The sequence below is a fragment of the Syngnathus typhle genome, linkage group LG13, assembly GCF_033458585.1.
Source record: "Syngnathus typhle isolate RoL2023-S1 ecotype Sweden linkage group LG13, RoL_Styp_1.0, whole genome shotgun sequence".
Taxonomy (NCBI): Eukaryota; Metazoa; Chordata; class Actinopteri; order Syngnathiformes; family Syngnathidae; genus Syngnathus; species Syngnathus typhle.
Genome location: NC_083750.1, coordinates 10,492,261 through 10,509,152, shown reverse-complemented (window position 1 = coordinate 10,509,152; position 16,892 = coordinate 10,492,261). Strand labels below are relative to the sequence as shown.

At 46.9% G+C, this 16,892-nt stretch overlaps 1 protein-coding gene and 1 long non-coding RNA gene across 3 annotated transcripts in view; one reads left to right on the top strand and one right to left on the bottom strand.

The window, feature by feature from the left end:
* Window positions 1-1,739, bottom strand: part of LOC133165423 (uncharacterized) — a 17,663-nt gene extending 15,924 nt beyond the window's left edge. The window contains exons 1-2 of the long non-coding RNA XR_009717595.1: window positions 1,605-1,739; window positions 588-699 (exon numbers count right to left, since the gene is read on the bottom strand). This is a non-coding gene — a long non-coding RNA (uncharacterized LOC133165423). The remainder of the gene's footprint in view (window positions 1-587; window positions 700-1,604) is intronic.
* LOC133165382 (tensin-3-like) lies at window positions 1,661-16,892 on the top strand. Of its 2 annotated transcripts, none has more exons than XM_061295000.1 (26): window positions 1,661-1,810; window positions 1,905-1,955; window positions 2,098-2,220; window positions 2,675-2,739; window positions 3,556-3,639; window positions 3,718-3,830; window positions 4,149-4,209; window positions 4,289-4,364; window positions 4,442-4,571; window positions 4,664-4,729; window positions 5,184-5,285; window positions 8,563-9,723; window positions 10,797-10,933; window positions 11,002-11,134; window positions 11,232-11,318; window positions 12,142-12,256; window positions 12,329-12,789; window positions 12,872-12,958; window positions 13,462-13,593; window positions 14,514-14,609; window positions 14,923-15,000; window positions 15,099-15,176; window positions 15,263-15,431; window positions 15,503-15,571; window positions 15,661-15,690; window positions 15,764-16,892. In XM_061295000.1, exons 1-26 carry the CDS (start codon window positions 1,661-1,663, stop codon window positions 15,897-15,899), a joined length of 3,990 nt encoding a protein of 1,329 aa, XP_061150984.1. In that variant the 3' UTR covers window positions 15,900-16,892. The 2 variants fall into 2 exon arrangements, with proteins under 2 accessions (XP_061150984.1, XP_061150982.1); XM_061294998.1 differs by having other exon boundaries at window positions 5,184-5,297.

Genomic DNA, 16,892 nt, shown 5'->3' with positions numbered 1-16,892 from the left:
GCAGAACAAAAGCAGTGGGAGCAAATTAAAGAGCAATTATCTGCAGTGCGTGCCGGGGCAAGTCGCTCGTGTCGGCTCGGGCCGATGAATGGGAGACGTCGTGGTCTCGGATAAGGGCTGTGGCAATTTACCATTGATTTTCTTATTGCTTAGTTAGACAATAGTTTGTGACGGCAGACATTTCGTTATCTCGGCCAGGTTAGATTGCGGTCGGTAGCTAATTGATTCTAATGGTTTTGTCAAGAATTCCGATTGATTATAGTCAAGTCTTGATGGTGCGGATCTTAAGTCCAATCACTTCCAGACTTTGAAACATTAGTTTTGTAGGAGTGTCGCAACGACCATAAAGAGATAACTGACTAGAGGTGTGGAATTAAATCCAACCTTACTCAACCTTTCGTCTCTGCGTATAAACAAAATACTTTCACAACAGCGGGTCGCACGGAGGTTAAGTGTTGCTTAGATTGTAATCTAATCTTTGACACGTCCCAAAAAAGTACAAAGCTAGGTCGACCCTAACTACTGCTCATTAATTTACCATTAGTTGACATTTTCTTCCTTTCTGCCAGGCTTTCATACACACTCACCGAAGTTTCCCGGAGCGATGACCTCTTCAGACACACGGCTTCTTTCATTGGGCCGGTCTGAAACGGTTGGCTCCCTCTCGGGCCCCCTTCAAAGCGCCGGCCGGGATGTAGCCTGCGGTCATTTCACAATTGACTGTCAACCACATTCTTGACTGTCAATAGTTTCATCATAGTTGACAATCAGAAGGTCACATGAGAAGGATGATGATATGGTTTCGCTTCATTTGGAAACTGTTTGCGTGCTTGTTGGATCCAGTCTTTGGATCGTCTTTTATCAAGAAATGCCGCCGGTGTCAAGGGATTCATGATTTCATCTCGCTCATAAAATATGACAAATATGAGAGTGCACTTAATTCAATTGGCCGTGTGTGAATGAATTCAGCATCGTCTCAATCCTTGCAACGTTGATAGGAAGCCCCGCCTTTTTAAAAACGACTTTTAGATAAGGGCTATTTGTCAGGAAGCTGTAACACAATAAAACATTAATCCTCTTTAACACTGTAAAGTTTGAAACAATAATAAAAATAAAAAAAAGCAGGGTGAACTTTCAATTATCAAACTCTGATCAAATTCTGAAATTCTTTTGCAGCACTCACCTTGCTAAGGCTAACACAATAAGAATGATAAATTGTGTTTTTGTTGACAACTTTTGAAAGGTATTTTTGGCCTTTGCTTTTTCTTGCCTAGGCCAGGAAGTCTCTTGTCATGACCTCATCACTAAGACGCCATACACTCTGGCCAACATGTTTCAACTAGAGTTTTTTTTTTCCCCCCTTGCTGACTTGTTGCTGTCATCTCACCGCTATTAAATATCTCGTTGCAAGATAAGCGCTTTTAATCTTTCCAAATAAAACAAGTCGCTCCATTGCTAAGATGACGACGGTTACTGTGCAAACACGCCTACTCGCCACGCAATCTGCTTTTGAGGTCAATCTCCGAATATAGCGGCGAGAAACTGGGACACAATGACAAGCAGCGAGGACTTTGATCATCAAATATTGACTCGAGCCGAGTTACCTGCGGCGGCGATCGATTCATCGGGTCTCTTGTGATAGGAGAATCTCGCTTTCAACATGGAGGAGGGATACGAGCTGGACCTGACGTACATCACGGAGCGCATCATCGCCGTGTCCTTCCCTCGGGGATGCCTGGAAGAGATCTACGCTCACAATCTCAAAGATGTCACACGAATGCTTAAGTCCAAGCACGCAGACAATTACCTGGTCAGTCGAATGCTGTTGAAAAGTGTTGACCAACTTTTTTTTTTTTTTGTTCACGCTGAGCTCATCTGTAATTTATATCATCAAAATAACGCAGATTATCAACCTGTCAGAGAAAAGACATGATCTGTCAAGAATGAATCCAAAGGTATGTAAATAAGGTTTGAGGTCACTCAAAAAAATACATCGTCAGTGCCGTAATTGCTGTTTTTCTGATTGTCTTCATCAGAACAATAATTGCCGTCTCTGAAATTGGACTAACCCGAATTCAACCTGTTGTGTGTTTTCAGACCTTGGATACAGGCTGGCCTGACATGCACGCCCCGCCTCTAGATAAGATCTGCACCATCTGTAAAGCCATGGAGAGCTGGCTCAATGCCGACCCGCTGCATGTGGTGGTCATCCACTGCAGGGTGAGTATTCGCAAGGATTTTTTTTTTTTCCGCCTTGTAATCGCCAATGAAAAACAAAATTTGGTCATTTATTTTTACCCTGATATGAGCTTAAAGAAGGAATGTCAAACTATGGCCAAATTTGCCCCGGAGTGTAATTATATTTGGTCGGCTTTATGTCAATACAAAAATTGCAAAGTGTCTTCACGTTTAAAAAAAAAAAAAGAAAGAGACGTTACTAGCAATTTTTATTACCATTTAACTTTTTCAAATGTTGAGCAGTTTTTACTAATCTCTGATTTAAAAACTAGTTATTTATCAGTTGTGACAAAATGACTTTGACTTGGATCATGTTAAAATCTCATTTCAAATATTCCCCGTGTGATTCTATTTTGAATGGGCAAAAAAGTGTTTTCAATTCCAGACTAAGCCTTTCATTTTGTGTTTTTTGCATTTCGATGACTCGTTCGTCTAGGGCGGCAAAGGGAGAATCGGCGTGGTCATTTCATCCTTTGTGCATTTCACAGACGTATCGGCCAGGTAAGCAAGCACTCCTGTCTATTTTCGTGTTCTAGACAACGTTTGTCATAGTTTGCCCACTCCCAGTCGGCAGCGAACAAACCACAACAATGCGCCGTGACTCATCCGGCGGACCGCAAAATAAGTCAAGTCATTTGTTTACCTCTTGTAATTCAAGGTCAATGTCATTCAAAGGCTGACAAAGAGAAAAAAAAAAGGGAAAACCACACAATTTAAGCGGTGAATCACCCCATATAGAATTACATGAATCAGCCTGAGAAGAAAAACCTTAATAGCTGCCGGCCACGGTGTCACTTTCATGACATCTATTCATCTCGGACACTCACTGTGACTGTTCGACTCGGTCTAGCCGGTGAGGCTCCACAAATTTACAGTAGCCAGTCTTTCGTCAGAAAAATATTGCTGATCTCACAAGTCAGAGCAAGAGAGAGGAAAACAATGCGTCCGATTTACAAAAGAATAGTTTTTTTTGGGGGGGGGGGGCACGGGTGAGGGTCTGGGTGAAAAGGCCCTCACGCTTGTTAGTTTTAGGGACGCCTGAATGGCCGAGTTGTGCACACACACCCTGGTCTCCGCCTCCCTGTTTACTTAAAGCTGCCATTCTCTTCCTCTCTGCGGGAATCCCTTGTCCCTCGGCTTACTTTCACTCGTCTCCATTATGCGTGTGTATGCATGTGTGCCACTTTTGACCTTGTACAAGTCGGGGTTAACGCGCTTTAATGACAGGGGCAGCGCAAGTTGAATCATTGTTGCTGGAAGTGTTTAATAAATTGAAAGCATCCCCCCCCCCCTCCCACACCCCAATTCCCTTCAAAGTGCTGATCAAGCATTGGACCGTTTCGCCATGAGGAAATACTACGATGATAAAGTCTCTGCTCTCATGACGCCGTCACAGAAGCGGTAAGAAGAAGGAAGAATTTCAATTTGATGTTAAGAAACATGAAGTCACTCTTCAAGCTTTCCATATGTCGTTTTTAGCTATGTCTGGATCCTCAACAGCCTCCTAAGCGGCTCCATGAAGATCAACGCCTCGCCTTTATTCCTGCATTACATCATCCTCCACGGAATCCCCAACTTTGAATCCTCTGGAGGTTAAAACTTTTTTATTTATTGATCTATTTTTATTTGTTTTATTTTTTCTGTTTTTAAATTGTACTTTATTTTTTTAAATTTATATTTATTCACTTTATTTTTACATGGCATGCACAGCTGCAGCGTTTGAGTTCACTCAGCCGTGACCACATCACACACACACACACATGCTCAGACACATGGCCGACTTCAGCTAAAGCGAGCCCTTGAGCCGAGTCACATTTTAATAAATGGAAATTATGGCACAAAACTGCTTAAGTGTCCCGCAAATGTGTCACAAATCCTACAAATGCACGTTTGTTTGTTTTTCTTCCCAGTATGTCGACCGTACGTCAAAGTCTACCAGGGAATGCAAGCGGTGTATTCATCTGGAATCTAGTAAGTTGTGCCGTCACTCACTGTGGAATCCTTATTGCGACCTGAGAGTTTGTTTTGATTGCAACTTTTTGCATGACAGTCACATCGGTTCAGGCCACAGAGGGCGGATCTGCGTCACCCTGGAGCCTGCCCAGCTTCTCAAAGGGGACATTATGGTAAGGAAAATAAACAGCGCACAATACACCCTCAGATGACATCAGGACTTGACCGTATTTTCATATTCCCCTTTTAGATTAAATGTTACCACAAGAGTGAGGTTTCTTCAGAGCGGGAGGTGATTTTCAGGCTGCAGTTCCACACGGGAGCAGTGCAGGGCTATAAGATGATGTTTGATAAAGAGGACATGGAATCCGCCAACAAAGGTAAAAAAAGGAAAAACAAGTCTTGACTCGTCTGGCCTACAAGGAGCATGCCAGGTTTAATTTACACGTCTTGCATCCCTGTGTCGTTTCAGATTCCAGATTTCCAGAGTACGGCAAAGTTGAGCTGCTTTTCTCGGAGGGACCGGAAAAGATTCCCGGTAAGTTGGATTTCAAAAAGAAAAGCTCTAGAAAAGAAAAGCGCTCAAGAGCCAACCTCCGTTTGGGTGGGAATTGTGTACAGTGGGTTTATCTGATTTTTTAAAAATAATTTTTCAGTTTATCAGACTTTTTTTTTAAGAATATTTTGGAGTTTACAATAAAAATCAATCCATGCCCCCCTCATTTTGCATACTATGTTTATATGAAGAGATTTATGCTATCAGGCATACAAGGATCAGGATCGTCGGGTTCCAAGCAAATACGAAACACATATTTCTTAGAAAAATGTCAAAGATAAATAAATCCACTGGACATGAGAATCGCACACCCGGATGATCTTGAATCTGATGACTTTTGCATTGCTCTCTGGTGTGATATTTTCAAAGTTATTACTCAGCAAAAGTTGTCGTAAAGGGAGCGCATTGCTAGATATGATGTTTCTTTTGGCCTCAGGTGCCGACAGATGGCACAACGGCACCGACGTTACTGTGGACTACAATACCGCCGACCCCCTGATCCGCTGGGACTCCTACCAGAACATGTGTGACGCAGAAGGTACCGTAGCACCTAAGTACCCCTCAATTGCTTCGTCAAATTCTCAGCTACCGTATTTTCCGCACTATAAGGCGCACCTAAAATCCTCCAATTTTCTCAAAAGCCGACAGTGCGCCTTATAATCAGGTGCGCCTTATATATGGACCAATATTGAGCCACTGCAGCAGGCGTGTCCAAAGTCCGGCCCGCGGGCCAAATGTATATATCTTATATATGGACAAAGTTTTAAAATGGGCCATTCATTGAAGGTGCGCCTTATAATCCGGTGCGCCTTATAGTGCGGAAAATACGGTAATTCTCGCCGAACGACCGCGATGCTAACGAGGACGAGCGCGAGCAAAAATGGAGGGAAGGAACTGGCTTCAATGAGGTAGAAGGGAGTGTTGATATGTGTGAGCGTCGGCGGCTTCAAAGGCAGCGAGACTTGAGTTCTCAGGGCCTTTCTAGCATCAAATGAGTAGGCGCGCTTGAACCATCGCGCAACCTCGGCATTCGGAGATTGGTGGCGGGCCGTCCCCTCCGTGGTCGGCGTTCTCCACGCAACGGCGCCATTCACAAGAGCCTCCCAGAATAGATCCCCATCCACCCAATTCCCATCACTCACTTTTATGAAAGTTGCGCTGTGTTATGCTCACATAAACATTTATGTCCCAATTAAAAAAAAGAAAATAAAAAAAGGAGACATGAACAAAGCCGCAACCCCCCCTCGCTCGATTCCGAAGCGTTCATGTGGGATATTTACAGCCCCGCTTTCTCATGCAAACACGACATCCGAGCGAGACTTTGTGGGAATTCTACATCTTCTTCCCAGCACCCCGCGTCCCTTTTTTTGACAGCCTCCAAAGCGACACAACCCGAGGAAGTCTAAAACCTTTGCCACAAGAGTGCTAAGATGGTGGGGGGTGGTGGGGGGGACTCATTTACTTCAATGGCTTTTTTTTCTCCTCCAATCAGTACCAATGTGTGTTTTAGCTCTATGTGTGAATTAAGAGAGGGATTCAAAAGCAGCCCAGAGAGGGTGTTTACTGACAAAAAGGGGCGCTAACAGCTGGAAACGTTTGCAAGTTGCTTATTAAAGGAGAAATAGTGAATAGGTGTATTTTGCCCTCTCATCACTTGCTATGTAATCTTGCAGAAAGTCAATATTTAAAGGTAGCTGACCGCCTGTCATGTCACCGTCGGTCGGGGCTACTGTAGTTTAGAGTCGTTGCTTGCCGAGTAGGAAGAAAGGAGCATCGGCATTCATTTTTCGAATTATGGACAGTTGGGATGTTGGATTTGAAGGAATTTAAGGAAGGGCATTCTATAATTGCATAGTTGTAGATCCTCCAAAAAATCTGACACGACACTTGTGTTGGGACTGACCACAGGCGACAAGGCTACATAGAATTTGGGTGGAATACAGCAATTGAGAACTATTAACTTTTACAGCAGTTAAACCAAGCACGTTTGTCTTAAAGGAAAAAATCACTTTCAAAAAGTGACAAATGGTGATACTTGCTTCGTCATATTTGACGTCAAGTTTTTATGTAGACTACGTAGCGCCAACAAATATAATATGCAATGGGAACTTCTGTCAAAATGTTGCAATTTAAAAAATAAAATAAAAAAGGGGGGGGGGGTGGCTGCATGGTCAAAATGGCGGACAAAATGCAAATAGTTGCTGTGCTAGACTTATAGAAATTTCACCATTTGTAAAAATTTTAAAATAGCAGCAGACGGTCAAAAATGGCAGGAAAATTCTGAAAAAAATAAATATCTTTTACATCTATTCAAATAGTCTCATTAAAATTTCCAAAAATTTGAGCACACACTGAGATGGAATGTTACATAGCCCTTGTCATATTTCCACAACATGCTACTATCAGAAGATTGGTCCAAACTCATAGCATATTTTTTTGTTTTTCACTCCGCAAGCCACCAATCATCACAAGAGAATGAGCACTGTAGAATTTCCCATCCACACTGAAGGTAGTGTGATTACAGCAGCCCATAATTGAGTGCGGGCCACATCTGTTTCTGGACCATATTGTACGCTAAAGACGTCAGGAATGTGATTTAATGACACGCCAGCGAGAGGAGGACAACTACCGGGCTGCCACTTCTTGCGGAGAGTGCCAGGCAACTGCTTTAATTAAAAAGTATCTTTCTGAAGAGTGAAAAATCAGCAGGAAGGAATGTTGTTTTCATTCTCGGAGCCTATAAAGCATCCCCCCGCCCCCTTCCGATAGGGGTAGTCCCCCTCATGTAGAGCAGGAGGTCGAGTTCCTGCCTTTCCCTCGCCCCCCCTCTAAGCCCCGCCTCACGTGTTTACATTCCTCTGCCCTTATTTGGAGATCCCCCACCACCCCACCGCAACCTTTTACACTCCTTGTGTGGAGTGCAAACACACTCACCTTCTCAGCGAGGAAAGAACTCACTCCAGCCATTTGACCCTGAACGTTATCCGGCATGGAAAAAGCCGTGTCCGCTGCGGCGGCGGCGCTGCTGCGTGGGCTCGGCTCTTCATCAACTTCTTAGGAGATGTGGATTCTCCGCCTGCGAGTTGCAAAAAAGGTAGGAGTATTTGTTAGGCTTTAATGACGGAGGGGTGATGGTCAGCGCGTAGGGGGAAACATCTGCCTATAAAGCAGCTTGCACCTTGCTCGGAATGTTACGAGAGGGATTTACTGGGAAGCTGCGGGAGGAGGCCCGAGCCGAGCCGGCCCGGCCCGGCAAGCCGGATGCGCGTTCCCGCTTGTGTGTTTGTGCATGTGGGGGGTAAGCCAATAGTCACACATCAGCGGCGGGGGTGAGGAGGGGGAGCATTATCATGCATGTCTGCTCTTTAGATCTGATCATGGTCTTGAACTGAAGGCGATAGATCAAGTGAGAAGTCTGTGGGGTTTTTTTTGGGTGTCCTCAGTGGATTCATAAAGTTGAACTAGCAGCGAGAGCAAATTCTTCTAGTGTTGATCCCGACGTCTCTCGTGATGGATGATGAGCGGGCCCGGCCACATACCACTGACCTCCTGTGCTTCTCGAGCATTAAAGAGGTTGTTTGGACATATGCCAAAGGTCAGGGGGCAGAGAAGGGTGGCTCGATCGTAGCAGGGAGAGGAATGCAGGGGTCACAACTGTCAAGATCTGGAGCCCTTATATTATATAATCCAATCTTGTGTATTTATTAACTTCTATGGATGTCCAACAACAGTGGTGGACCTGTGATTAAAAAAAAAAAAAAAAATCTTCTCACCAGCCACTACCTTGAATAATAGACCTCTTTCCTATGTTACAGTGGCGCGCTGTCAAAGCCTAAGCCAGGATAAAGCACAGAGCAAGAAGACCCCCAACGGAGGAGAGCCCACGTTGGTCGCGAGGACCTGCAGCACCTCGGCCACCTCCAGCCCCGACCACAGCGATCACGCCCTCTCCGTCAGCAGCGACTCAGGCCTGTCCAGCACCTCGCTCTGGGCGGACAGACCCGCAGCTTCGTCGGCGGCCGTGACTTCTACCGCCGTCCGTTCCCACCAGGGTCCCAGCCAACAGGAGAAAGTTCAGCTCAAACAGCTGTTGAGCGGATTCGGAGTGGAGGACCCCTCGCTTGAGGAGATGGATGATCCGGCCCCAAGAGTGGCCATCCATCAGATAGTCCCGGCTCAAGTGCACATTAACGGCGACCCCTCAAGAAGTCCTCAAGAGAGGGAGACGGACATTCTGGACGATGAGGTCATCACGGGGCAGGATCTGCATAGCGTGGACAGCTTCGGGACCTTGTCGTCCTCCTGCCACAAAAGCAGCCAGAACTCCTTGCTCTCCGACGGCTTCATTGGTCCGGGAGGAGAGGAAATGCAGCAAAGCCAGAACCAGCTCCATCACCCGCCATCTTGTCCTATGGAGGACTATGAGAGACATTATGGCGAGGCGAGAAGGGGCCACATTGGTCCCAGGATCAACTCGGTGGTGACTTCCAACCCCAGCATCGCTTCCGTGCCGAAGCATGTCTACAGACAGGGAAGCTATTCCACACAGTCGTGGGTCCGCCAGCAACAGATGGTTGCGCAACAGTTCATTTTCATGCCCGAGGATGGAAATGATGCAGAAAGGTACCAAGGGAACAAACAAAGGAGCAGTTCGCCCAAACAAGGCTCGACCTCGGAGCAGCGGAACCCGGCCACGTCTTCTCCGGGAGGAACGGTTCCTCGCAAGGAACAAGCCGCACTGAACAATAACAACAACAACACACGGGACGAGGAGTTCAAATCTCTTACCGTGGATATTGACAACTCCATCGATCAGCTCAATCAGCTCATCATGGACCTGGACCCCACTTTCACGCCGCCCTCCAGCAAAAGCGGCTCCATCCAGAGGAACGGCGGCGCGCGTGTCAACGGCTCGGCTTCCGAGCGCTCCAACGGTATCCATCTGCGATTCGGCGAGAACGACGCGCAGCAGATGGGTAAGACAGTTGAGCATGTGAAAGTCCAGACCATTATTTCTTGTCCACTGTGCAGTGAAGTGAAGAGCCCCCCTCCCAACCCAGCGTGTTTGAGTGGCAGAAATAGCAGGCTTGCTGCCAGCGTTTTTCAGATGTTTTCAGTACGTTTCTCAGGTCGCCGTGTTGTTCAGGCCTGCCCGTTTAGCTATCTGGAGGAGGACCAGCATAGTGCACCAGGAGAGAGAAAGAGATGGGGGGGGGGGGGGCTTTTTGAACATTGTGGCTCAACAAATACATTTACCAGTGAAAAGCAACAGGCTACTTCCCGTTTAGCAATCAAAATAGCTTTTAGTATGATCTTGACCATGCCCAAAAAAAAAAGTCACACATGACCATTTTGAGTGAGTCAAGCTTAGAAAAACAACAAGGTTATTAAGTTTCACTCTCTTAACTCGGAATGGTCAATGACAGCTGCCATGCACTCAAGTTGCTGTTTTGAGCAGGAAACTAATGAGGCGGAAAGGAGAGGCAGTCATCCATCTGGTGTGTGCGTGAATCACAACTCCAGCATGTATTTGCGGCTGGTGGAGGGGAGGGGAGGGGAGGGGAAGCTTGGCCTGAGGAATTCCCAAGATCTGTAAGCCTGCAGGCAAACATTTTTCCATTTGCTTCAAACAAAGCTAATACCTGTCTGAGCGTATCAGCTGCAAGAAAGGGGCGGAGTCAAACTCAAAGGGAGCGGGGGGGGGGGGGGGGTTATGCATTGTTGCTTATCAAATGACCACCAAGACATGACAGCTCTGGTCCACTCACTAGACAATGTGACTGATGAGCTGCATTTTTAGCACTTGGGCATCATTAGCATTCTTCGGGCTTGACAGTCCTGAGAACATCAAATTAACACCCATGTGCTGAATGGTGATGTTCCTCAGAGTACTCGGAGCAACCCCCCACACACAGTAGCCCACCAGATTGCTCCCTCGCATTCCTCAGCTGTCCTTTCAAAACACGACTTCAGGCGTTAGCCTTTGATCAACCTGCCAGAATGAACTCGGCCCCCGTTTAATGATTCCTCTACGGTTCTGCGCGTCCAGTTGTCCAGTCCAACGACGGGGATGTGGCACGGAGTTTAAGCCGTCAAGGGAGCGACGTCGCAAGGTTCTGCAGCTCGGGGTGGACGCGAAGCGAGGAGTACAGAATCCAGAGGACGTACTCGCCGCAATCCCAGCAGGTACATGCAACGGCGCAGGTTTGCCTCCGGACGTTGGCTTGATGGCAACTTGTCCTGTTTGTCTCCAGCATGCCGTGTTGTGCAGGAACGACAGCGCTGACTACGGGTCGCAAGGTCCAGACGCAGACAGCAGGGTCGAAGCCGGGTGTGATGTGGCTCCGCCCACTCCCGCCTTCCCTATATCTCCACCTACGCCATACGGTCTGTCAAAGTCCTTAAGTTGTGATCCTGTCAAATGTGGAGGCCACCTTATTTTGAGCATACGGAAATAACAAATGTCTCGTTTTGATGGTTTCAGTGAAAAATGTGTCAGAGTTTACTCAGTCATTCCGGCAAACGCCTCCACCTGCCATTCACTCCTACGGAGGCTTCCGGACAGACCACGGTAAGACAATTTCTCGCTTGATTTTCAGAGCGAAACCCAAAAACCATTTCCTGACCCATCTTGGGTTCCTCGGTTCGATTCAATGCTTTTGGTTTTGTGGGCTTTATCTGTGGTGGAAGACCGTCTATCTTCTAGATTGCTCCCACAGCTAAGAAGTGGTACCAGGATGGGCCGGAGGACTTCAATGAAACGGACTTAATCCTTTCATCGTGGAGCCTTTCTGCTAGTGCGCAGCAAGATTGTAAATCTGAACGCGGCCACAAAGAGACAGACGGACGATATCGCCGTCCTGTATTTCATTTCGACTCAACTTCCCCGTATCGGCGTTGCGGCCCGCAGTTGTCGGTCTTTCGCTCGGAAGGCCTGGGAACTAAACGCCGCCCCCGCTGCGCCTCTTAAAAGCAGAGACGCTCGGGCCAGAATCTCAGCTACATTCAGTTCTGTCTCGTTGCCGTGGTTACCGTGGGCCAGGAAGTTTGACACAAAGACAAACTTTTCTTCCCCCCCCGCTTTTGAAAGTGTACACAGTGGCAAATACAAACAAGGAAACGGCAAGTGGAGCAACAGAGAGCTTTCAGCTAACTATGTCAGAGCGCTCAATTAAATCTGATTTGTGGCGGAAATAATTGCTAGGTGGTCTCATAAAGATTGACGACTGCTGTTTTCATTTCCTGTACACCACAATATTGATTGGACTCGATCCACATCTCCTCTCGGGGCAGTATTTCCCAATGATGAGGCCGTTCCTGTACTTCCTCCCTCTCGCTTCAAACAAATACAAAATGGAAAGAAACGCCGTCAGTAATTCTCTTGACTCGCACAGAATCACGGGGATATTCAGAGATGGTCAATCACGTTGGAGTCGATGCGGCAAATATCAACTGCCACCGGACGACACATTCCGCCTCCAATGTTGGCTCCCATCAGCGGAATGAGGGGTACGTTTTCGTCCATCTGCTTCCGAATATGAAATGACGTGCTCTCATCTTTCTCCCTTTTTACAACAAAAGGCCATCAGTGAACCAGTCTTGGCCGGAACACCCCGTCCTGAGCCGTCAAGCCTCTTTGAACAGCTTCCCCTCCAACAGGCAAGCCCCCCAGCACTCCCCCTCACTGGACTACGGCCACCGAGGCGTCCACCCGGAACCCAACGGCCACAGCTCGCCTCGTAGCAGCCAGCGAAGCCGTATGGCTCGCTACGCCCTCGGCCACAGTCCCGCCCAAAGCTTTGACGAACAGGATGACTCACACTGTCCCCCAAACGGGATTCTCTCCTTGGATGAGAATCAATCTCAGCTGCCGCATCTGCCTGAGAAGAAGAGGGTACCAGATGGGGAACATGGGGGCACAGCATCCCCTGCACCGAGCGGATTCTCAAGTCCGCACAGCGCGAGTTCCCTGAGTATCCCCTTCCCCAACGTCTTGCCGGATCTGTCGGCTCAGATCCCGAGAACGGGCTCGCCTCTGCCGGGTGAGCCAGGCGGGAGCTACGAAAGCAAGCCGGTGGCCTTGACGAGCACGCAAAGTTCACTCTGCTCTTGTTTGTTTTGCAGATGTGCTTGCCAGCAAGCAGGTTACGGTCAAATTTGTACAAGATACATCCAAATTCTGGTACAAGCCTGACATCTCCAGAGACCAAGGTGAGTTTGTCCCTTCAAATTGTTCTGGCTTTCACATGGTCAAAAAAAAAAAATCATCTTCATCCTGGAAAACCAGACTCATCTTAGTCATCATGAGTAGATGTCTCCAAAACCTGCGGCTGTGAAAAGTCACAGGAAGTGGCCCATTCCGGTTAACTTCAAGGCGGTGTTAAAAATAAACACATCCATTAAATCTGATGGCGTTCAAATTCGAAGCACACATACTGGACACAGATGGCTAATGGAAAACTGCAAAACATGAGCTTCCAACTTTGCATGTGAGCAAAACATGGCGGAAAATTGACTTGACTTGTCACGGTATGCTAACTCGTTTCCACAAGGTCAAGCTGGACCAAGGTCTTGCCCTAAAAAGAGGCGGCCACTAGTGGCAGAAATGCGCTGACGTTGCCCCTCACATTCCACTTTGCTTCATACTCACAGCAATATTCAATGCAGGTTTGACTTTTCTTTCATTTTTCGCTGAAAATATTTGTCTGGCGCAGCCATTTCAGTCTTAAAGGACAAGGAGCCAGGTTGCTTCATCGTGCGGGACAGCCATTCCTTCCGAGGTGCCTACGGGCTGGCCATGAAGGTGGCCACACCCCCGGCCTCTGTTCTCCAGCAGAGCAAAAAAGGTACGAAACACATTTGATACCTGAACATTTTGGAGTATGTGGCGGTAGCAAACGTTAAGTGAATGAATTTTGGGAGGGAAAGAAAATGGCCTCACTGCAACGCGAGTCTCAGGGACATCCTGGGAATCACTTCCAAAGCCATCTCGTGTTACCGTCCACTGTAGTCGCCTTCATAGTGGAACCCGAGAGTCTTCACTGTACGAGGGGCGTCATCGCCATGAAGCAAAACAGAGCGCCGCTGTCTGATAGCTCTCAGATCAGCCGCTAATCTTTCAGCCTAGAACAAAGGAGGTGCTCCATCCATCCCAGCCGCCTCCTTTCCCACGTCGATGGGGGTCACTGAAGTGAGGAGTTATTTCTGAAACCGAACATTCTCTGGACACGTTGCAGCGTGACGCAAAGAGTTGCATCTCACCGTTCTTCTGTGGAACAATAAAAGCGTGTGCATCCTTTCTCAAGTTCAGCACAAAGTGTACGGACATACCTTTCTGGCCACTGCTTATGTGAACCCTCTCAACACACACACACGCACCTGTCCCTTTTGTTCACCGTGGTCCCGACGCGGTCCAAAGGCACCTGTGGTGACATCATGACACGGTCCCCCCTCCGCACTCTCAGCTTAGTCCATTGTGGTTTCTTATTAGTGTGAAACCCAACCCATCTCAAGGAGCGGGTCTTTCTCCAAGCCTTTGTGTCCAGACATTCCTCAGCTCCTCCTGGCCGCCCCCAACACCCTCCGAGGCTCTCCTGTGGAATCATAATCCCATTCATCTCACGAGTGGCAGCAACTTCACGTCTTTGAAGGGAATTACCCGGCAAGCTCGGACGGACCTGCTGCTTTTGCTCCAGAGGAGCCGTGGAATCTCTCGAAAACAGAACAATTGCAATGAAGTCATGATCTGGTTTTGTGTGTTTGGCAGGTGGAGATCTTGCCAATGAATTAGTGCGCCATTTCCTGATTGAGTGCTCACAGAAGGGTGTTCGCTTGAAGGGTTGCCCCAATGAGCCCTATTTTGGTGAGTGACATCATTTGGCAAATCAAGGTCAATCCAGTCGCTACAGGGGCCGCGCTCTGCTGCCCTCTGGCGTTCAAGGGTGCATGTTACAATTCAAGATTTCTCTAACGTTTTTCAGTTAAACAGTCGATAACCAGTTTAGTAATTATCTGTCGCTACGGGCGCGGCGCTCTGCTGCCCTCTGGCGTTCAAGGGTGCATTTTACAATCCAAGATTTCCCAAACCCTTTTCAATTTAGCAACATTCGATAATCTGAACGCATCAAAGTCCCTGCATGTATTTTTTCCCCACCAAACCAGGTTTTGTTTTACAGGAAGTTTAACTGCATTGGTTTGCCAACATTCAATAACTCCCTTGGCCCTGCCCTGTAAACTCATCATACCAGACAGAGGTAAAAAAAAAATATATATATATAAGATTTGATTTATATTATGTGAATCATATTTTGATCTGAAATTATCGATTTTCCCCTCCAACTTTTTTTTTTAGATCCTCTCGAAGATGTGGTGGAGAACACGTCTCAGTCAGTCACAAACTCTGCCGCGGAACTGCTCAAACAAGGAGCAGGTAACTCGCCTCGTTCGGTTTAAATTTACACTGCTTGGCTGTCGAGTGACACAATTACCAAAAATGGTCAATTCCCATCTCTGTAGCCTGTAACGTTTGGTTCCTGGGCTCGGTGGACATGGAGTCGCTGACGGGGGTGCAGGCGGTGCAGAAAGCCACCGGCATGATTCTGAGCTCCAACCCCCCTCCAACTTCCACAGTGGTCCACTTCAAGGTCTCCTCGCAAGGAATCACCCTCACTGACAACCAGAGGAAGTGAGTCCAACACACAAGATCCAGTCATGTCTGTCACGAGTGCTAATTAATATATCTTGTTTGCTTTGTAGGCTTTTCTTCAGGAGGCATTACAACGTCAACACGGTCATATTCTGTGCTTTGGACCCTCAAGATAGAAAGTGAGTGAGATGACGGGAATGACCGCTGTTGGGGCTGGCATATTGATGTTGCATCAAGGTGGTCATTTTTTCCTTTTCTCTCATAACAGATGGAAAAGGGATGGCTGCTCATCAGCAAAGTAAGAACACCATCCCTACACGTTTTTGAAATCAATCAATGTTTTTCTTACCCTTTTCTTGGCTCCTGCGCAGGATCTTTGGCTTCGTGGCGAGAAAAAGCGGCACCTCCATGGACAACGTGTGCCACCTTTTTGCCGAGCACGACCCCGAGCAGCCGGCCAGCGCCATCGTCAACTTTGTTTCCAAGGTGATGATCAAGAGTAAGTAGGTGGATCCGAGGAACTGTAAACGGAGCAGGATTACCAGCAGGATCTTGGTGGACTCTCATGACGTCATTGTCACACCCGTAGATTTTTTTTTTCTCCCTATCTCGCTATTAACGGTCATTAACATTGCTGATTAGAAGAATGCATCTCACGAGCGGTGTGCGTGTATATAGTAGATTGGTTTCATGGGATACATGGCGTGCATATATAAACTATGCAACATACAAATGTTTTATTTTTTTAAACCATACTTAAACACGTTATGCATTATAAGTCTTCCTCTAAGTTTTACGCGTATGACAGCTGTCAACATTTACATGAAAAAGAGTGAGTGTCTGTGTGTGTGAGATGAAGATTATTTGAAGTAAACCTTAATATATATTATGTATTCCTCTACCCAAACGACACAAACTGGTCCAATTATATCGAAATGTAATTGTGTTTTTATTTTTGTCCCTTTTGCCAGGTCGCATTCCCATTTATGATTTTGCGGGACACTGAGCCAATTGAACATTTAAAAACAATTCAATGAAATGATCTCATTTTGACTCTGGTGCCCCCTATAGGCAAAACGTGCCCTCAATAAGAATTAGCAAATGGGCTTTCACTTGTCTAGCGCTTCAAGGGTGATGCATCAACTTGATTTTCAATTTTTTCTATATTTGAAGTTGTCTTAAGTTTGTTCTTTTCGTGCTGCTGCGCCTCCCCGCAAGTCTTCTGGTGCCCACTAGAGGGAGTTGTTCCCACACATTTTGAAAACTGCTGTCTGTCCGAGAAGAAGAAGCCACCGTTTTCGTATTGTCTGTGGAAAACATAACATGTATTTCTATTTTATTTACGCCTATCTCACCTCAGTGTCTTTACAGTGATTTTAAACGTGGCCACATGTATGTGTACCTCATGTATACTGGACCTCTGTGTATAACTTTATTTGTATATGCAAATTGAATTTTGTTTTGATGTGCTCTGTAAATAAACACAAGGAAACACTTGTA

Excerpts from the sequence above, each read along its gene's own strand:
- LOC133165382 (XM_061294998.1), top strand. The coding sequence starts at position 1,661 with ATGGAGGAGGGATACGAGCTGGACCTGACGTACATCACGGAGCGCATC. Across the intron at positions 1,956-2,097 it reads TGTCAAGAATGAATCCAAAG|ACCTTGGATACAGGCTGGCC; the intron begins GTATGTAAATAA and ends GTGTGTTTTCAG. Across the intron at positions 15,432-15,502 it reads CTCACTGACAACCAGAGGAA|GCTTTTCTTCAGGAGGCATT; the intron begins GTGAGTCCAACA and ends TTTGCTTTGTAG.